This window comes from Thalassophryne amazonica, chromosome 17 (assembly GCF_902500255.1).
Source record: "Thalassophryne amazonica chromosome 17, fThaAma1.1, whole genome shotgun sequence".
NCBI classification, from domain to species: Eukaryota; Metazoa; Chordata; class Actinopteri; order Batrachoidiformes; family Batrachoididae; genus Thalassophryne; species Thalassophryne amazonica.
The window spans coordinates 16,772,514-16,794,614 of record NC_047119.1 but is presented as its reverse complement, the minus strand read 5'-3'; the positions used below and the strand labels follow the sequence as shown (position 1 = coordinate 16,794,614).

General features: G+C 40.5%; 1 protein-coding gene across 1 annotated transcript in view; it reads left to right on the top strand.

Annotated features, from left to right (window-relative positions):
* The window catches only part of pdcl (phosducin-like), an 86,286-nt gene that overhangs the window by 42,361 nt on the left and 21,824 nt on the right, over positions 1–22,101 (top strand). Inside the window, exons 11-12 of the mRNA XM_034192987.1 lie at positions 768–1,126; positions 14,894–14,940. Coding sequence (XP_034048878.1) covers positions 768–1,126; positions 14,894–14,940 — 406 coding nt within the window. The remainder of the gene's footprint in view (positions 1–767; positions 1,127–14,893; positions 14,941–22,101) is intronic.

Here is a 22,101-nt window from a genome sequence, read left to right as displayed (position 1 = left end):
CTAGTGTCACACCTTCAAGTAATCACCAAAAAAAATACCTTTAATTTCTTGCATATTGTTGGTACAAATGGAATGGAAATCTTCTGAACAAATTTGTTGTTGAACTAGTTAAGATAATTTTATTTTAGAGTAACCTTGACTTATTTCTCACAATTACAATTTTTTTTCAAAGATTACAATTAAATTACGATTACAGTAATTTATTTTGGTTAAAATTACAGATTACATTAGATTACATGAAAAAAATGCAATGATTATAATCGAGTACAATTACAAATTGTGATTACTCGATGTCTGCTTGTTTGACTTTCTATTGTTTTTTTTTGGGGGGGGTGGGGGTCATGTGTTTGACTGGCACTGAAAAATAATTTTTCACAAATACTCACAAATGTGTTAGCTGAAGTATACCGCTCTCTGTTTCAGCCCAGCTCCACAACCACTGAAACATTTGGAAATACCTAATAAAATATAGCAACTTCTTGAAAATAAAAAGTGATCCTGATTGTCATGCAATTGTCAACACGTTTTGAGGATATTGATTAGCTTATCCCAAATTTTTTGAATGTTCATGTATACACTGATGTGCTTTTTTACTTTCACTTTTGATACTCTGTGTGCTTCTTACCCTGTGTGCTGCTATACAGTGCTCCTAGAACCTCAATTTCCCTGAGAGAGTCTTCCCAAGGGATTAATAAAGTTCTATCTAATCTATTGTAATTGTACTTTCACTGACTATTCAAGAAGATACTTGTGTTTACCTTTCACAGATGATGAGGAGATAGCCCGTGAGCTTGAAAAGCTTTATGGTGACACTGATGCCCTTGAATTTTATCCTGCTCTGCTACTGGAGAAAACAAGACCGGGTGCCATATTTGGAGAGAGCATAGTGGAGATGGGCGCTCCCTTCTCCCTGAAAGGCCTCATGGGAAACCCCATATGTTCTCCACAATACTGGAAGCCCAGCACCTTCGGTGGAAAGGTGGGCTTTGATATCGTGAACTCTGCCACTCTGAAGAAACTGGTCTGTTTAAACACCAGGATGTGTCCTTATGTAGCCTTTAGAATCCCAGCAGAGAAACCAAAACAAAGAGAGGAGGATCACGGCAGAAAAAGGACTGATGAGTTATGACAATGTCGACGTCAGAAAGCAAGATGTGGTTTGAGATCCTGAAATTAGTGTAAAAGCGCCTGCTGGTGCAAAAACATGTTTACCGAATGTTGATGATGGTTGCGTGGAGACTAGGATGGATGTTTGAATAGCACTGGACAACCAGACAGAATGAAAATGCTTTTGTGAATCAGAATCTTCCTCAATGTGATCATATTCTGGCTCATGCTCAAACAAATATATGTTTTTAATTTCAATTATGCCTCATGTTTGAATGCTGAAATAGCAAAGTTTTATGTCTTTAGACATTTTTTTCAGTAATAAATGCAGATATGTTCTGTCTGTACATTTAGTTTGAAACAACTGCAATGGAGCACCTAATTATTGAAATAAACCTGTGGACATGAAGTGGATTATCATACATTCATTATCATGATCATACATTCACCCACTGCTTTCCAGTGTTTCTTTAGGCTACTAAAAGAATACTGGAGGAAACACAAGACAGACTCACTCGACAGTGAGGTCTCAACTCTATCGGCTGCTCCCGTTAGGGGGCGCCACAACAGATGGAAAATCCTACAGCTAGTCAGGCCCCTGTAGTTGGTGCGGACCAAGGTAGCTTAGCCGCCGTTAGCTGTCCCCCAGCACATCCCGAGCAGCCGGGAAAGCAGGCCCGCTGGGTGACTGTGAGGAATAAGCATGGTTCTAAACAGAAGCCCCGTGTACACCACCAACCCGTTCACATCTCTAACCATTTTTCCCCACTCGGCGACACACCTGCCGAGGATCATCTGGTTATTGGCGACTCTGTTTTGAGAAATGTGAAGTTAGCGACACCAGCAACCATAGTCAAATGTCTTCCGCCGGAGGCCAGAGCAGGTGACATTGAAGGAAATTTGAAACTGCTGGCTAAGGCTAAGTGTAAATTTGGTAAGATTGTAATTCACGTCGGCAGTAATGACACCCGGTTACGCCAATCGGAGGTCACTAAAATTAATACTGAATCGGTGTGTAACTTTGCAAAAACAATGTCGGACTCGGTAGTTTTCTCTGGGCCCCATTCAATCGGACCGGAAGTGACATGTTTAGCCGCATGTTCTCCTTGAATTGCTGGCTGTCTGAGTGGTGTCCAAAAAATGAGGTGGGCTTCATAGATAATTGGCAAAGCTTCTGGGGAAAACCCGGTCTTGTTAGGAGAGACGGCATCCATCCCACTTTCCTGGCCAATTTTATTAAACCCTCCAAATCGTGACTATCCAGGGTTGGGACCAGGAAGCAGAGCTGTAGTCTTATACACCTCTCTGCAGGTTCTCTCCCCCTGCCATCCCCCCAATAGAGACGGTGCCTGCTCCCAGACCACCAATAACCAGCAAAAATCTATTTAAGCATAAAAATTCAAAAAGAAAAAATAATATAGCACCTTCAACTGCACCACAGACTAAAACAGTTAAATGCGGTCTATTAAACATTAGGTCTCTCTGTTCTAAGTCCCTGTTAGTAAATGATATAATAATTGATCAACATATTGATTTATTCTGCCTTACAGAAACCTGGTTACAGCAGGATGAATATGTTAGTTTAAATGAGTCAACACCCCCGAGTCACACTAACTGTCAAAATGCTCAAAGCACGGGTCGAGGAGGAGGATTAGCAGCAATCTTCAACTCCAGCTTATTAATTAATCAAAGACCCAGACAGAGCTTTAATTCATTTGAAAGCTTGACTCTTAGTCTTGTCCATCCAAATTGGAAGTCTCAAAAACCAGTTTTATTTGTTATTATCTATCGTCCACCTGGTCGTTACTGTGAGTTTCTTTGTGATTTTTCAGACCTTTTGTCTGACTTAGTGCTTAGCTCAGATAAGATAATTATAGTGGGTGATTTTAACATCCACACAAATGCTGAGAATGACAGCCTCAACACTGCATTTAATCTATTATTAGACTCAGTTGGCTTCACTCAAAATGTAAATGATCCCACCCACCACCTTAGCCACACTTTAGATCTTGTTCTGACATATGGCATAGAAATTGAAGACTTAACAGTATTCCCTGAAAACCCCTTTTTGTCTGATCATTTCTTAATAACATTTACATTTACTTTAATGGACTACCCAGCAGTGGGGAATAAGTTTCTTTATAGTAGAAGTCTTTCTGAAAGCGCTGTAACTAGGTTTAAGGATATGATTCCTTCTTTGTTATGTTCTCCAATGCCATATACCAACACAGTGCAGAGTAGCTACCTAAACTCTGTGAGTGAGATAGATTATCTCGTCAATAGCTTTACATCTTCATTGAGCACAACTTTGGATGCTGTAGCTCCTCTGAAAAAGAGAGCCTTAAATCAGAAGTGCCTGACTCCGTGGTTTAACCCACAAACTCGCAGCTTAAAGCAGATAACCCGTAAGCTGGAGAGGAAATGGCGTCTCACTAATTTAGAAGATCTTCATTTAGCCTGTAAAAAGAGACTGTTGCTCTATAAAAAAAAGCCCTCTGTAAAGCTAGGACATCTTACTATTCATCACTAATTGAAGAAAATAAGAACAACCCCAGGTTTCTTTTCAGCACTGTAGCCATGCTGACAAAGAGTCAGAGCTCTATTGAGCCGAGTATTCCTTTAACTTTAACTAGTAATGACTTCATGACTTTCTTTGCAAATAAAATTTTAACTATTAGAGAAAAAATTATTCATAACCATCCCAAAGACATATCTTTATGTTCGACTGCTTTCAGTAATGCTGGTATTTGGTTAGACTCTTTCTCTCCGATTGTTCTGTCTGAGTTACTTTCATTAGTCACTTCCTCCAAACCATCAACATGTCTATTAGACCCCATTCCTACCAGGCTGCTCAAGGAAGCCCTACCGTTAATTAATGCTTCGATCTTAAATATGATCAATCTATCTTTATTAGTTGGCTATGTACCACGGGCTTTTAAGGTGGCAGTAATTAAACCATTACTTAAAAAGCCATCAATTGACCCAGCTATCTTAGCTAATTATATGCCAATCTCCAACCTTCCTTTTCTCTCAAAAATTCTTGAAAGGGTAGTTGTAAAACAGCTAACTGATCATCTGCAGAGGAATGGTCTATTTGAAGAGTTTCAGTCAGGTTTCAGAATTCATCATAGTACAGAAACAGCATTAATGAAGGTTACAAATGATCTTCTTATGGCCTCAGACAGTGGACTCATCTCTGTGCTTGTACTGTTAGACCTCAGTGCAGCTTTTGATACTGTTGACCATAAAATTTTATTACAGATTAGAGCATGCCATAGGTATTAAAGTCACTGCGCTGCAGTGGTTTGAATCATATTTATCTAATAGATTACAATTTGTTCATGTAAATGGGGAGTCGTCTTCACAGACTAAGGTTAATTATGGAGTTCCACAAGGTTCTGTGCTAGGACCGATTTTATTCACTTTATACATGCTTCCCTTAGGCAGTATTATTAGACAGCATTGCTTAAATTTTCATTGTTATGCAGATGATACCCAGCTTTATCTATCCATGAAGCCAGAGACACACACCAATTAGCTAAACTGCAGGATTGTCTTACAGACATAAAGACATGGATGACCTCTAATTTCCTGCTTTTAAATTCAGATAAAACTGAAGTTATTGTACTTGGCCCCACAAATCTTATAAACATGGTGTCTAACCAGATCCTTACTCTGGATGGCATTACCCTGACCTCTAGTAATACTGTGAGAAATCTTGGAGTCATTTTTGATCAGGATATGTCCTTCAATGCACATATTAAGCAAATATGTAGGACTGCTTTTTTGCATTTGCGCAATATCTCTAAAATTAGAAAGGTCTTGTCTCAGAGTGATGCTGAAAAGCTAATTCATGCATTTATTTCTTCTAGGCTGGACTATTGTAATTCATTATTATCAGGTTGTCCTAAAGGTTCCATGAAAAGCCTTCAGTTAATTAAAAATGCTGCAGCTAGAGTACTGATGGGGACTAGAAGGAGAGAGCATATTTCACCCATATTGGCTTCTCTTCATTGGCTCCCCGTTAATTCCAGAATAGAATTTAAAATTCTTCTTCTTACTTATAAGGTTTTGAATAATCAGGTCCCATCTTATCTTAGGGACCTCATACTACCATATCACCCCAATAGAGCGCTTCGCTCTCAGACTGCAGGCTTACTTGTAGTTCCTAGGGTTTGTAAGAGTAGAATGGGAGACAGAGCCTTCAGCTTTCAGGCTCCTCTCCTGTGGAACCAGCTCCCAATTCAGATTAGGGAGACAGACACCCTCTCTACTTTTAAGATTAAGCTTAAAACTTTCCTTTTTGAAAAAGCTTATAGTTAGGGCTGGATCAGGTGACCCTGAACCATCCCTTATTTATGCTGCTATAGACTTAGACTGCTGGGGGAATCCCATGATACACCCAGTGTTTCTTTTTATTCACCTCTTTTTGCTCTGTATGCACCACTCTGCTTTTAATCATTGGTGATTGATCTCTGCTCTCTTCCACAGCATGTCTTTTTCCCGATTCTCTCCCCTCAGCCCCAACCAGTCCCAGCAGAAGACTGCCCCTCCCTGAGCCTGCTTCTGCTGGAGGTTTCTTCCTGTTAAAAGGGAGTTTTTCCTTCCCACTGTCGCCAAGTGCTTGCTCATAGGGGGTCGTTTTGACTGTTGGGGTTTTTCTGTAATTATTGTATGGCTTTTGCCTTACAATATAAAGTGCCTTGGGGCAACTGTTTGTTGTGATTTGGCGCTATATAAATAAAATTGATTTGATTTGATTTGATTCAACTTTGGGCTTGAATTCAAATCCCAGCCTGACCGGAAAATCACTAAGGGCCCTTGGGCAAGGTCCTTAATCCCCTAGTTGCTCCTGGTGTGTAGTGAGTACCTTGTGACATTGGGGTGAATGTAATACATAATTTGCAAAGCACTTGAGCATCTGATGCAGATGGAAAAGTGCTTTACCTCTTCTGGTGGAGCCTGGTGGATCCATCCTCAGCATCCTTCTCCCTATATACTCTGGTCCCTCCTCTGCACATGTCCAAACCCTCTCAGTTTCACCTCTCTGACTTTGTCTCCAAACTGTCCCACCTAAGATGTCCCTCTGATATGTTCATTCCTAATCCTGTCCATCCTCATCACTCCCAAAGAGAATTGCAACATCTTCAGTTTTGCCACCTCCAGCTCTGCCGCCTGTCTTTTTGCTGGCGCCACTGTCTCTAAGCCATACAACATAGCTGGTCTTATTACTGTCCTGTGGACTTTCCCTCCACTCTTGCAGATATTCTTCGGTCACAAATCACGCCGGCCACCTTTCTCCACCCTTTCCCAACTCTCTTCTTCACCTCTGTACCACACTCTCCATTACTTTGGACAGTTGACCCCAAGTATTTAATCTCCTCTACTTTCACCACCTCTACTCCTTGCAACCGCACTATTCCACTGGACTCTCTCTCATTCACACACATGCAAATGGTCTGACTGAATTTCATTCCTCTTCTCTCCAGAGCATATCTCCACCTTTCCAGACTAAAGTCAACCTGCTTTATAATCTCACTACAGATCACAATATCAAACATCATAGTCCATGGGGACTCCTGTCTGATCTCATCAGTCAACCTGTCAGTCACCACTGTGAACAAGAAAGGACTCAGAGCTGATCCTTGGTGTAATCCCACCTCCACCTTGAATGAGTCTGTCATTCCGACTGCACATCTCACCACTGTCACACTGTCCGTGTCCATATCCTGCACTATCCTCACATTCTCTGCCACTCCAGACTTCCTCATTCAATGCCACAACTCTTTTCTTGGCACTCTGTAATAAGCTTTCTCTAAATCCAAAACACACAATGTTCATCCTTCTGGCCTTCTCTGTACTTCTCCATAAGTACTTACAGAGCAAACATTGCAGCTGTGGTGCTCTTTCTCTGCATTGTTGCTCAAATAGCTTCACCTGTTTTCTAAGCTTCAGCTACTCTTTTCCCATAACTTCATGCTGTGACTGATCAGCTTCATGTTACTGTAGTTACTGCAGCTCTGCACATCACCATCGGAACCAGCAGACTTTGTCTCCACTCCAGTTTTCACTTTCCAAGATTTTATTAGACAATCTGATTAGAAACTCCACTGCCATCTCTCCTAGACATTCCCATGCCTCCACTGGAATATCATCTGGACCAAATGCCTTTCCACTCTTCATCCTCTTCATACCTGCCCTCACTTCATCCTTTACTGTTCAACTTCTTGTACAGTTCCCAAAATGCCTTTTCCTTCGCTTTTACCACTTCTCTTTTTGCCTTACGCTGCATCTCCTTGTACTTCTGTCTACTTTCTTCATCTCTCCGCCTATCCCAATTCTTTTTAGCCAACCTCTTTCTCCTTATGCTTTCCTGGACATCTTCATTCCACCACCAAGTCTCCTTGTCTTCCACTGTCCAGATATCACAACCAGTACCTTCCTAGCTGTCTCCCTCACCATATCTGCAGTACTTTTCCAGTTGTCCAAAATTGCTTCCCCTCCATCCAGTGCCTTGCTGACCTTCTCACTAAATTTGACACAACAGAACTTTTGTTGACCACTGGCTCTCTTCTTCTTCTTCACCTCGAAAATCATCCTACAAACCACCATTCTATGCTGTCTAGCTACACTCTCCTCTGCCACCACCTTATAGCCCCCAATTTCAATTTCTTTTAGCTTGCATCTCCTACAAAGAATGTAGTCCACTTGTGTGCACCTTCCTCCACTCTTATATGTCACTCTGTGCAACTCCCTTTTCTTAAAGTAGGTATTCACCACGGCCATTTCCGTCCTTTATACAAAATCAACTACCATCTGTTCTTCCACATTGCTGTCCTTGATACCATATCTACCCGTTACTTCCTCGTCACCTCTGTTCCCGTCACCAACATACCCATTGAAGTCTGCTCCTGTCACCACTCTTTCATACTTGGACACACTCTCCACCACCTCATCTAACTCACTCCAGAAATCTTCTTTCTCCTTCATCTTGCAACCTACCTGTGGAGCATATGAACTGATGATATTCATTATCACCCCTTCAGTTTCCAACTTCACACTCATCACCCTGTCAGACACTCACTTAACCTCCAACACACTCTTAACATACTCTTCCTTTAAAATGACCCTAACACCATTTCTCTTCCTGTCCTCACCATGATACAACTTGAACCCACTGTGCTCCTGGCCTCACTTCCTTTCCACTTGGTCTCTTGCACACACAATATATCTACCTTCCTCCTCTCCATCTTGTCAGCCAGCTCTCTCCTTTTACCAGTCATACTACCAACATTCAAAGTCCCGACACTCACTTCCACCCTTTTTGTTTTCCTTTTCTCCAGCTGTCTCTGGATACATATTGGGAGGCAGAGCCTTCAGCTTTCAGGCTCCTCTCCTGTGGAACCAGCTCCCAATTCAGATCAGGGAGACAGACACCCTCTCTACTTTTAAGATTAGGCTTAAAACTTTCCTTTTTGCTAAAGCTTATAGTTAGGGCTGGATCAGGTGACCCTGAACCATCCCTTAGTTATGCTGCTATAGACGTAGACTGCTGGGGGGTTCCCATGATGCACTGTTTCTTTCTCTTTTTGCTCTGTATGCACCACTCTGCATTTAATCATTAGTGATCGATCTCTGCTCCCCTCCACAGCATGTCTTTTTCCTGGTTCTCTCCCTCAGCCCCAACCAGTCCCAGCAGAAGACTGCCCCTCCCTGAGCCTGGTTCTGCTGGAGGTTTCTTCCTGTTAAAAGGGAGTTTTTCCTTCCCACTGTAACCAAGTGCTTGCTCACAGGGGGTCGTTTTGACCGTTGGGGTTTTACATAATTATTGTATGGCCTTACCTTACAATATAAAGCGCCTTGGGGCAACTGTTTGTTGTGATTTGGCGCTATATAAAAAAATTGATTGATTGATTGATATTCCTCCTCTTCTTCGTCTTCACCCAGCAGTAGCAGTAGCCGGCACCCTGTTAGGCAACAGCACCGGTGGTGGTCATTGTTAAGCCGGGCCTTGAACGATCCCGTATGGAAATTCAGTTTGTACTCTGCATGGTTGTGTTGGCTTGTTTTATGGCAGATACCCTTCCTGACACAATCCTACTCATTTATCTGGGGTTGGGACCGGTACTCAGAGTGTACTGGCTGTACAACCCATGTGGCTGAGTTTGTTTCTGAATAATAGTAATAATCTTTATACGAGTATAACCTAAGTGCTGTTAACCCACAGTTTAAAATCATTAGGTCTAAGTAACTTAAAAGGAATGTTAATTTTTACTGTTGCTATCCTGCATGTTGATGAGCAAAAACCGGTGGGGTGATGGGGACTATAGTTAATCATGGTACATAATTTCATCATAAATAACATAAATCATAATAATATAATATAATATAATAATAATAATAATAATAATAATAATAATAATAATAATAATAATAATAACAATCATAAATACATCATAAATAACATAATTTACTGTCTTGTTTTATAAAAAATAAAATGATGTCATACCAAATTATAAACTGTAAGAAAAACAGGAAGCTGTAAGACAATACTGGATAATACAAATACATAATACATAAATAATGCATTTTGCCCAGTTGTGAATTTATTACCCGCAACCTCATCCTGGATAAGTGGACGAAAATGAGTGTGTATTCATTTATTATTGGGTATCAGTCGCATCACACTTTAGCTAGCATGATCTCATGACTTTAATGTTCATGTCATATTAGCTACTCACTCAGTGCATTTATGCTCCCAGGGTAGGTTGTGAGATGGAAAAAGAAGATTTCTTGAGTGAGTTAGAGGTGGTAGAGAGTGTAGAGAATGAGTAAATTTAAGAAATCACGCTCTCAATGTGAAAGACCACAACAAGGAGCGTAACGGCAGGTCTTTTTTTTTTTTTTTTTACAAATGTTCAGTTGTTATAAATAAATAATGTGTAGGGTTTTCAAACATTTAATGGCATTGCACATTTACCTCAACTATGATCATGTGGTCAGTGGCCACAACAAGCAGTTTACTCAGCTTTTGTACCCCATACAATAACATTAATAAGCTTGCTAGCTTCTGCTTGCTAACAGAGTTTGCATTATAAATACAAAATGCACAAATTTCAAATGCACATTTAGCTCACCAATGATCATCTGTAGCCACAAGAAACAGTTTACTCACTTTTTTTTGCCTCGTTCAATAACTTTACTTGACTCGTTGTGGCAGTTGCATTAGAAATAATGCTCCAGTTAAACTTTTTTTAAACTTTAGTTTTTATTTTCTTTTTTAAATGTATGAGTGAACACAGAACAGCAATCAAACAGTACGGCATCAGCTCACAAAGAACAGTTTCAGTTAACATTTTCATTTAAATGAGAGAAAGGGAAAAAAAATCATTTAAATGTTAATGTCTTTGTTAATAAAACTTATCCACTTGCCCCATTTCCTATTAAAATCATCTTTTTAATATTAAACAATAAGTGATTTATTCCATCACACAAATTTCCTGTACTATATCTAACCATAATGTGACTTATAGGCTGGTGTGACTTATTATTACCCTCAGTCCCACAGTCTGGAAAATACAGCTATTATTTTTCAGTATTGATTGTTCTGCTTATCTATTTTACCGTGAATTGTATAATTGCCACAGTTTCTTTCTGTTTCACAATTTGTTTCATTCAAGTAACAGGTCAAGTGTAAAAATTTGAACGTCATGACAACATAGGGTTTTCATTGATCACGAAATCATAAAATTTTAAAAACATGTATACAATCCAATTTTCTTATGAACATCAGTAAACTAAAAATAGTTTTATCACCTACTATAATGTATTCTTAATTCTAAAAAGTATTCTTTATTTATAAGTTGTTTTTAAATGTTTGTACCTTAAACATGAGCAAATTCTCAGAGTAGATGGTATCAGTCAGCGCCCCCAACTTGTAAGTCACAGTCGTAGAATTTTTTGTTTGTTTTTTTGTCAGCCAATATAATTGAATAATCATTTCCAAAATATTTAAATCATCCATCTGGGCTTCTTGATTGTTGAGATATTTTTGAAAACTTTTTTTTTTTTTTTTCGGGCTACAATTTCAATTTCAATTTATTTTCATTTATATAGCGCCAAATCACAACAGAGTTGCCTCAAAGTGCTTCACACAGGTAAGGTCTAACCTTACCAACCCCCAGAGCGACAGTGGTAAGGAAAAACTCCCTCTGAGGAAGAAACCTCAAGCAGACCAGACTCAAAGGGGTGACCCTCTGCTTGGCCCTTACCAAAAAATAGTACTTATAAGTATATAAAAAGTAAACTAGAAGTATACTTGAAACATACTTGCATATACTACTTTTTGGTAAGGGGGGCCATGCTACAAACATAAATTACAAAACAAGGAGGATCACCAACATGAACACAACTCCCATCTCTGGATGGAGCTGCACCTTAAACAGAGAGAAAAAACAGAATCAGGCATCAGAAAGACAAGAAATACTGTATAATTTGTAAGCATTAAACAACAAGAAAAACAGAGAAATACTAAGGTGATCGCTGGCCACTAGCCCTAAACTTCACTAAAAGACCCAGAATTTAGGTAAAGTTGAGGCCGCAGCCCGCTCCAATTACTAATAAATGAATTAAAAGAGTAAAAAGCGTAAAACAAAACTGTACCAGTATGCTAGCCATATGAAAGGGAAAATAAGTGCGTCTTAAGTCTGGACTTGAAAATCTCCACAGAATCTGACTGTTTTATTGATGCAGGGAGATCATTCCACAGAACAGGGGCACAATAAGAGAAAGCTCTGTGACCCGCAGACTTCTTATTCACCTTAGGGACACAAAGTAGTCCTGCACCCTGAGAACGTAAAGCCCGGGCCGGTACGTAAGGTTTAATTAGGTCAGCTAGGTAGGGAGGTGCCAGTCCATGAATAATTTTATAGGTTAGTAGCAGAACCTTAAAATCTGATCTCACTGGGACAGGAACCCAGTGAAGGGATGCCAAATCATGTCGAGTGTAGTTTTGAGCACTGAGTTTAAACTATCCACAAGTCTGTCTACTGACTGGGTATTTGTCAAATGTGAAGCTAAGACTTCAGGCAGTCTAGCTTCGAGTTCAGTCTTAGTTGAGGAGTTGATGCATCGCCGTAATGATATATAAGGTTGTTGTTCCACTAAACACGGCAGCGAAACTGTAAACTTAATAAGTGAGTGATCAGACACCACTGATGTAAGAGACATGATGTCAGTATTCGTGACAGCAATACCACGTGCGAGAACCAGATCCAGGGTATTTCCACTAATGTGCGTCGAATCCCGAATGCATTGCCGAAATCCTAATGCACCCACAATTTCCAAAATGATTTGCAGAGGGGATCAGAAGGCTTATTTATATGAATGTTAAAGTCACCAATGATCAGAATGTTATCTACACTAGTTGACAAGTTAGAGATGAATGCACCAAATTCATCTAAGAATTCAGAATGTGGGCCAGGAGGCCTATATACAGTGACAAAGTAATACGACTGATTTTTATTCTTCTGACCTTGGCAATGTGTAATATCCTGAGAGCAGAGAATCAGATGCTCAAACGAGTTATATTTGTAACCCCCAACAGCTAATAAGCTAAACCTAGATTTTTAAATAAGAGCAACACCCCCGCCTTGCTTCGCATCACGAGGGATGTGACTAAATGTATATGCTGGTGGGCAGGCCTCCTTTAAGGGGAGGACAGCTATAGGTTTAAGCCAGGTTTCACATAGCCCAATCATACCTAATTGATGATCAATAATTAGATCATTGATCAACTATGATTTTGAGGACAGTGATTTTATGTTAATGAGACCCAGTCTAAGGACCTCAGTGGGGTTGACAGTTGAACTGTTTGGGGTGGTTCCAGAGTACATATACAGTATATATATATCAAGTATTTTTGGACCATGTTTTCCTTGCTCTTGAAGTTTTTTGCCCAAACTGCTCCAAAATCTAATCCCCTCTAAATATCTATCCAAGTAGTATTCCTGCCAAGTTTGAAAGAAATCCATCAGGCCATTTTTGATTTATTGTCTCCACAGACACAGAAGCATTTTTGTTTCTCAATTATTTTGTTACCCCCGCCCCCCCAGGAAGTATAACATATTTTGCGCCCCCCCTCCCCTGTTACTGTAAATAGTGTGATTTGTCCTTAAAATTGTTATAAGTACACCTCTGCATAACATTCTATCCTTATTAACATTAAAGAAAACAAAAAAGAAATTTAGATCAGCTTACAGCAAAGAATAACTTTATTAACATTTTTAGTCTGTTCCAGAAAAAAAATTTAAAGTGCATCACTTTGCTTGAAATAATAAAAAAATCATTAAACTATAAACATTTTGACCGACTGCCATTTGATACTGAAAAACAAAATTAAATAAAATCAATAAATAATAAATTCAAATTGATCAGAACACTAACTCCTGAGAACAATATATAAAACACTTTAACAGACAAAATAAAAATGAATAAAACAATGTGCTGATTTTTTTTAATTAGTTTTTATTTTTTGCAGCACTTGCGTCATCCATCATGACAGAGACCATGTCTACTGCTGCTCAGCTCCTCTGCTACGGTGCTATGATGCTAACGGTGCTCGCTGGTTTACTGAAGCAGCATTCACAAAGCGGGATGATTGCTGGCAATAATCGGCACGTTTTCGCTGAAAAAATTCAAGCAGCTTATCTGCGTGATTGGGGTGTAATATCTTTAAGTGACGTATTAATTTATTCGGCTTCGTGCTGTCCGCTGCCAACATTTTAAGACACACCCGTGTTTCCTCGTCTCCCACCAGTGACGCCAAGCGTTAAAACAACCCTACATAGAGCTGTGTTCCATTATGCTAGAATCCTCAATACTCCCTGCGCACACGCTGACGAGAGCGCCACTGCCACCTAGTGTAGTGGATGTGCAATTACATTATTCTAGTACGGGGGGGGGGGGGTGAGCATGTTCCCCGCGGTCACACGCTCGCCCTCTGGGGGAGCGCGCCCCACTATTTGAGAAGGACTACTCTAGTGAAACAATACCCTGCTCATGGCTTCACCACGGGCAAGTGTAGCTGTTCCTGGTGATGAATCTTGTCACTATAACACTGAAAATATGCCCATTTTACGCCACAAAAACATTATGTAGTGTAGTAATAGCTAATATGTAGTGGGTACTTCTCTTAACACGTGTTACTTTTATTTGGTGAAAATAATAATAATAATAATAATAATAATAATAATAAAACAATTGGCCATTTTTCGTAGTTAGTAGCAGACACCAGTCTTTCATACTTGCAGTGCCATCTGGTGGCAGAGATTAAAAATACATTTAATCTTTCGACATAGTGTTGCATTTAAGTACTCCTCGGACATTCTTTAAGTACTCCTCGTACATTCTTCAAGACCCTGCGTCGTTATGTCGTCTCTCAATAAACTTAGTGATATATAAGTGTGAGTGTATATAGTTTTATTTTCGAAATTGTGGGGCTCAGAGCTGCTTTGTATGACACTGAAATAATGATCTGCACATTATTTGGATTTACAAAGTCATGCCAAAAGTAACCGACGAGTGGACACTTATTAATGACCAATTTTCCAGTTTGTCCATTCCATACATATAGATAAATGATCATGCCAATCAGAGCTAAATCGTTACAGTACCGTGCAGTTTATGTGCTTGTGAATCATAATTACGGTAACAGTGAAGGTATCACCGTCTGGTTACAGAACGTTGCCTGTGGCAGTTAAAGATAGTAGATTATCAGCTGTGACAGTGCGGGTGGGTGATATTTTATAAAGGTTTCCCGGCCATACATTTAAGGTAAGGTTTCCACAGTGTATTTCTGACGAATTGAAATTTTATATAGTGTAGGTTAACGTGGGAATAGCACTGTGTCGGTGTACGGTAATGTTTATGGTTTGAGTGCAGTACAAGCTAGCTGGCTAACGCTAATTTAGTCGAGATCGTTTATTTATCCTACAAATTGGATTTTGTCAGCCCTTTTTCCAGCACTTGGTCTATAAAAATAAAAGTGTTAATGGGTATTGTTACCACGTGGGTAGTTGTCGTAGTTTGCTTAACTTTAATCCTGTAAAAGGTAACAGCTGTCACATTAGCAGTGACTTTAGGCCTCGTAAGAGATTTGTCAGCTACGTCTGTGTAGCTGTGTACATATGGCGTACCTTACATTCTTATTGCACCATTAACTTGAACACTTACTATTTAGTATGTGCACCTCGTCTCACTGCAGTCATGCGAGGGTCAGACTGTTAAATCAGCTGCTTTGAGCAGTTGTATTATGCTGATCTTCATTGCAGGATGTTTGACATCTCTGGTGGCTGATTCTCCAGTCATCTGCAAACCACCATGAAACAGCTGATAATGGGGAAATTTTCCAGAGTCTGTAGCATTGGGACTATACTCCTTCAGTTGGGTGGAGATGTTTGTGCCCTTAACCTTTGGGAAGACAGTTGTCTCTCTCTCTGGAAACTACAGGTGCATTTTTCTGCTCTCTGTGCCAAGCAGGGTACTTACAAGAGTAATTCTTAGTCCATTAGAATTGAGTGCCAGCTGCTTATTGTCTAGTAACCAGAGCAGTTTGGTTTTGATTCCAAGGAGTCAACCATTTTACTGGATCCCAGCTCTGAGTACTTAACAAGGGTGCATATCAGCAGTGGGTTTTTTTTTGCATCTTATGCCCTTTCTCGCACTCCTTGTGAAATTGTTTCTGTGGCCACAATAAATACCTAACTAGTTTATAATGTATGGCGATTTAAAATCATGCCTAGTGTCTGTCCAGTTTTCTAACACAGATAAGGTTTTTTTTTTCTCCTCTCTTTTTTTGTCTTTGTTTTTGTCAATTGTGATAGATTTTGTGGCATATCAGCTGACTGTAGACAGAAAAAGCAAAAATAAACTTTACCTTCTGTGACGCTGACAAGTTTGGCCCTGCTGCTGCCTGAAAATGTGCAACGGTGACATCACAACAATTTTCTGAACAGTTCAGGGATGCTCGGAGTGAACACACAAAAAAGCGTGGTGCTCTGATAAAAAGACACTGGATGTCTAGCACTTTTTCTTCAGGCAGCTGCATGTGGCAACATACGTGCTGGTCTTATTTAGAGAAATTGATAAAAGACACTACCATTCAGAAAAAAATTAACATGAGGAATTATATTGATATTTACATTGTTTGATTTGGTTGAGCTGCTCTGTGAGGCATCCTGAGAATTCTCAGGATAACTGTCCTGGTGTTGGTGGAGTCTCTCACTTCTTTCTTGTAAATTCTGGTGTTCATCAAGCAAGTGTTCTGGGTTGTACTGTGTTCCGTGCTTTTATCGACTGGGTGTTGGGTAGGATTGTCAAATACAGGAACTTGAGTGTCTGTCAGTGAGGAAAGGGTTACTGACCATGCGTTTCTGCTGAGTGAGGAGTTGGGAGTGTCTTGGTTAGTAGATAATGTTCAAGACTATAATGACTTCCTGGACTCGGTCATTAGAACATGTCACTAAATGCGATGAATGTGTTGAACTTAATGAACGATTCACTTTTTTCTGTAGTTAATGTCATGTTCTTGGGACCTCTGTCTTTGACATAGAGAGATGTCTGGGAGGAGCTTATGGAGTTGTGAGGCAGCTAGCTGGACAGAGGTGTTTAGTGATGATGATACCTCTGTAGGAGAATTAAGGTTGATGACTTTAGGGTCCTCCTGGTGCTTTCAGTTCAACTGTATGATGGTCAGACCTGGACTCTAACCAGTGACCTGATGCAATGACTCAATATCTTTGGTACTTGGTCTTTTCGGAAGGTCCATGGGTACCACTGGAATGATTGTGTCAAATGAACTGTTACCAGTCAGATGAGATGTGTGATCTGTATTACGAGGCAACGTCAATTGTGACATTTTTTTCCATGTGGTGTGCTTCTCCTATGATTCAGCAAGTAGGTGCCTCACTGTTGAGGACCCCAGTCACAGGAAAAGGACAAGCCGGCCCCCACATTTCACCTGGTTGGCTGCAGCAGATAGATGGCTATATTTGGGAAGTGGGGATCATTGACTGGGTGTCTGCCTGGGGAGTTGCCACCCAGGACTGAAAGCAGTTCCATCGAGTGTTGGATGTGCCAACTCTGGGCACCAGCGCATGCTCACAGACTTGACCTGATGTGCTATGTGTGGCACAGATGTCCTAATTTTGAAATGAAGCCATGCTGTTCTGATCCATGACAGGATAGATGTCTGATGCAATATCTCTGACAATTCTTTAATAATTTTGACTCAGCAGTCTTGATAATTAAGTAATTGCCATTTGCCAGTTTAAGAAAGATACAGTAGTGTTCAGAATAATAGTAGTGCTATGTGACTAAAAAGATTAATCCAGGTTTTGAGTATATTTCTTATTGTTACATGGGAAACAAGGTACCAGTAAATTCAGTAGATTCTCACAAATCCAACAAGACCAAGCATTCATGATATGCACACTCTTAAGGCTATGAAATTGGGCTGTTAGTAAAAAAAAAAGTAGAAAAGGGGGTGTTCACAATAATAGTAGTGTGGCATTCAGTCAGTGAGTCCGTCCATTTTGTGGAACAAACAGGTGTGAATCAGGTGTCCCCTATTTAAGGATGAAGCCAGCAGCTGTTGAACATGCTTTTCTCTTTGAAAGCCTGAGGGAAATGGGACGTTCAAGACATTGTTCAGAAGAACAGCGTAGTTTGATTAAAAAGTTGATTGGAGAGGGGAAAACTTATACGCAGGTGCAAAAAAATTATAGGCTGTTCATCTACAATGATCTCCAATGCTTTAAAATGGACAAAAAAAACAGATGCGTGGAAGAAAACAGAAAACAACCATCAAAATGGATAGAAGAATAACCAGAATGGCAAAGGCTCACCCATTGATCAGCTCCAGGATGATCAAAGACAGTCTGGAGTTACCTGTAAGTGCTGTGACAGTTAGAAGATGCCTGTGTGAAGCTGATTTATTTGGAAGAATCCCCTGCAAAGTCCCTCTGTTAAATAAAAGACATGCAGAAGAGGTTACAATTTGCCAAAGAACACATCAACTGGCCTAAAGAGAAATGGAGGAATATTTTGTGGACTGATGAGAGTAAAATTGTTCTTTTTGAGTCCAAGGGCTGCAGACAGTTTGTGAGACGACCCCCAAACTCTGAATTCAAGCCACAGTTCACAGTGAAGACAATGAAGCATGGTGGTGCAAGCATCATGATATGGGCATGTTTCTCCCACTATGGTGTTGGGCCTATACAACCCCTGGCGCAAAAATTATGGAATCACCGGCCTCGGAGGATGTTTATTCAGTTGTTTAATTTTGTAGAAAAAAAGCAGATCACAGACATGACACAAAACTAAAGTCATTTCAAATGGCAACTTTCTGGCTTTAAGAAACACTATAAGAAATCAAGAAAAAAAATTGTGGCAGTCAGTAACGGTTACTTTTTTAGACCAAGCAGAGGGAAAAAAAAATATGGACTCACTCAATTCTGAGGTATAAATTATGGAATCACCCTGTAAATTTTCATCCCCAAAACTAACACCTGCATCAAATCAGATCTGCTCGTTAGTCTGCATCTAAAAAAGAGTGATCACACCTTGGAGAGCTGTTGCACCAAGTGGACTGACATGAATCATGGCTCCAACACGAGAGATGTCAATTGAAACAAAGGAGAGGATTATCAAACTCTTAAAAGAGGGTAAATCATCACGCAATGTTGCAAAAGATGTTGGTTGTTCACAGTCAGCTGTGTCTAAACTCTGGACCAAATACAAACAACATGGGAAGGTTGTTAAAGGCAAACATACTGGTAGACCAAGGAAGACATCAAAGCGTCCATCCATCCATTTTCTTCCGCTTTATCCGGAGTCGGGTTGCGGGGGCAGCAGCTCAAGCAAAGCCGCCCAGACCTCCCGATCCACACACACCTCCTCCAGCTCCTCCGGGGGAACCCCAAAGCGTTCCCAAGCCAGCCGAGAGATGTAGTCCCTCCAGCGTGTCCTGGGGCCTCCTCCCAGTGGGACGTGCCCGGAACACCTCTCCAGCGAGGCGTCCAGCGGGCATCCGGAAAACATGCCCGAGCCACCTCAACTGACTCCTTTCGACGTGGAGGAGCAGTGGCTCGACTCCGAGCTCCTCCCGAGTGACCGAGCTCCTCACCATATCTCTAAGGGAGCGCCCAGCCACCCTGCGGAGGAAACTCATCTCGGCCGCTTGTACTCGCAATCTCGCGTTCCAATGAGATTTATAAAGATGACTGCCTGAAGAGAACATGTAAATTTCCACAGTCATTGATATGGGGCTGCATGTCAGGTAAAGGCACTGGGGAGATGGCTGTCATTACATCATCAATAAATGCACAAGTTTACATTGATATTTTGGACACTTTTGTTATCCCATCAATTGAAAGGATGTTTGGGGATGATGAAATCATTTTTCAAGATGATAATGCATCTTGCCATAGAGCAAAAACTGTGAAAACATTCCTTGCAAAAAGACACATAGGGTCAATGTCATGGCCTGCAAATAGTCCGGATCTTAATCCAACTGAAAATCTTTGGTGGAAGTTGAAGAAAATGGTCCATGACAAGGCTCCAACCTGCAAAGCTGATCTGGCAACAGCAATCAGAGAAAGTTGGAGCCAGATTGATGAAGAGTACTGTTTGTCACTCATTAAGTCCATGCCTCAGACTGCAAGCTGTTATAAAAGCCAGAGGTGGTGCAACAAAATACTAGTGATGTGTTGGAGCGTTCTTTTGTTTTTCATGATTCCGTAATTTTTTCCTCAGAATTGAGTGAGTCCATATTTTTTTCCCTCTGCTTGGTCTAAAAAAGTAACCGTTACTGACTGCCACAATTTTTTTCCTGATTTCTTATATATCTGATTTCTTATATCTTTGCTTGAGCTGCTGCCCCCGCGACCCGACTCCGGATAAAGCGGAAGAAAATGGATGGATGGATGGATGATTTCTTATAGTGTTTCTTAAAGCCAGAAAGTTGCCATTTGAAATGACTTTAGTTTTGTGTCATGTCTGTGATCTGCTTTTTTTCTACAAAATTAAACAACTGAATGAACATCCTCCGAGACCGGTGATTCCATAATTTTTGCCAGGGGTTGTATATCGCATACCAGGTATCATGGATCAGTTTGGATATGTCAAAATACTTGTAGAGGTCATGTTGCCTTATCAATCAATGAATTTTATTTATATAGCGCCAAATCACAAACAGTTGCCCCAAGGCGCTTTATATTGTAAGGCAAGGCCATACAATAATTACGTAAAAACCCCAACGTCAAAACGACCCCCTGTGAGCAAGCACTGTGGGGTACTATGAGGTCCCTAAGATAAGATGGGACCTGATTATTCAAAACCTTATAAGTAAGAAGAAGAATTTTAAATTCTATTCTAGAATTAACAGGAAGCCAATGAAGAGAGGCCAATATGGGTGAGATATGCTCTCTCCTTCTAGTCCCCGTTAGTACTCTAGCAGCAGCATTTTGAATTAACTGAAGGCTTTTCAGGGTACTTTTAGGACAACCTGATAATAATGAATTACAGTAGTCCAGCCTAGAGGAAATAAATCAATCAATCAATTTTTTATATAGCGCCAAATCACAACAAACAGTTGCCCCAAGGCGCTTTATATTGTAAGGCAAGGCCATACAATAATTACGTAATACCCCAACGGTCAAAACGACCCCCTGTGAGCAAGCACTTGGCTACAGTGGGAAGGAAAAACTCCCTTTTAACAGGAAGAAACCTCCAGCAGAACCAGGCTCAGGGAGGGGCAGTCTTCTGCTGGGACTGGTTGGGGCTGAGGGAGAGAACCAGGAAAAAGACATGCTGTGGAGGGGAGCAGAGATCGATTGTTGGGTATTTTCTCCTCCAAACATTCTTAAAACCTTTGATAAGACAAACAGAGTCAAGAAACACCAGTGAGACAGAAAGTCAAATTAATCACGCGCGGAGTGCAGTCCAGGCTGTACACCAAGGCTACACTAAAGTCTGGCCTGTGCTCCCGCTCTTTTTATTAGAGATGCCCTCATTACATCATAAAACTTGTCCTAAGGGGGGGGGGGGGGGGGGACAACGCGAGACAAGTTTCTTCCCGTAACATAAACACATACGTCAATAAGTGCAGCTGTAAGGAAAAACAGTTTCTTTCTTTTACTCTTATCGTCGAAGGTCAGCACATCCCGTTCGTCTGTTGCAGTTATCAGCTGTTGTGCATCTGCCTGGAGTGTCCTGGTCTTCACACTAAGCATCACATCACAACAGTCAAATCAACCTTCAGTTCTTTTACTCCCAGTTTAGCCTGACCCCGTCATGCTTCACTCCCAGTCGTTAGCGGCTACAAAAACAAGTTGTATAATAATAATAAGTACATCCAGCTCTTCATTCCCAGTTCAGATTGACCCCAGCATGCTAAAACAGAGTTGAATAACAAATACATTCTCAGGGTTACTTTTAAGACAGGTGCATAACAGCACAATAACGTTTTCATAAGAAAGAAGACAAAGGTACAAATGTTTAACAGTGATAACATATATATATATATATATATATAAAATCCTTAACATTTCCCACCTGTTTATCGCCTGTTAAACATATAGTAGTAGTTATCACCTAGCTTAGCACTTCTTTCTTGAGATTTTCACTAAGAGGTTCATCATGGTACGTAAAGCATCTATTTCAGTGTTTTTGAGCTGCTACTATTTTTTCAGTTACATTCATGAACAGACCCAATCGATAATTCAGTGTTTCAATCATTAATGAATTTTTTTTTTTTTTTTCCCACTCCTATCCAGGGGAACAATGAATGTGCCATTTTATCTCCTACAGACCACAATTTTTGGTCCTTTGGTACATCCGAGCCCCACATGTGATCATGTGGTAACACATCTGGGTATATCGATCTCCTCCGTCTGGTGCTGCCATTCTTCTCTGTGGAGGTCCTTGGCACTACCA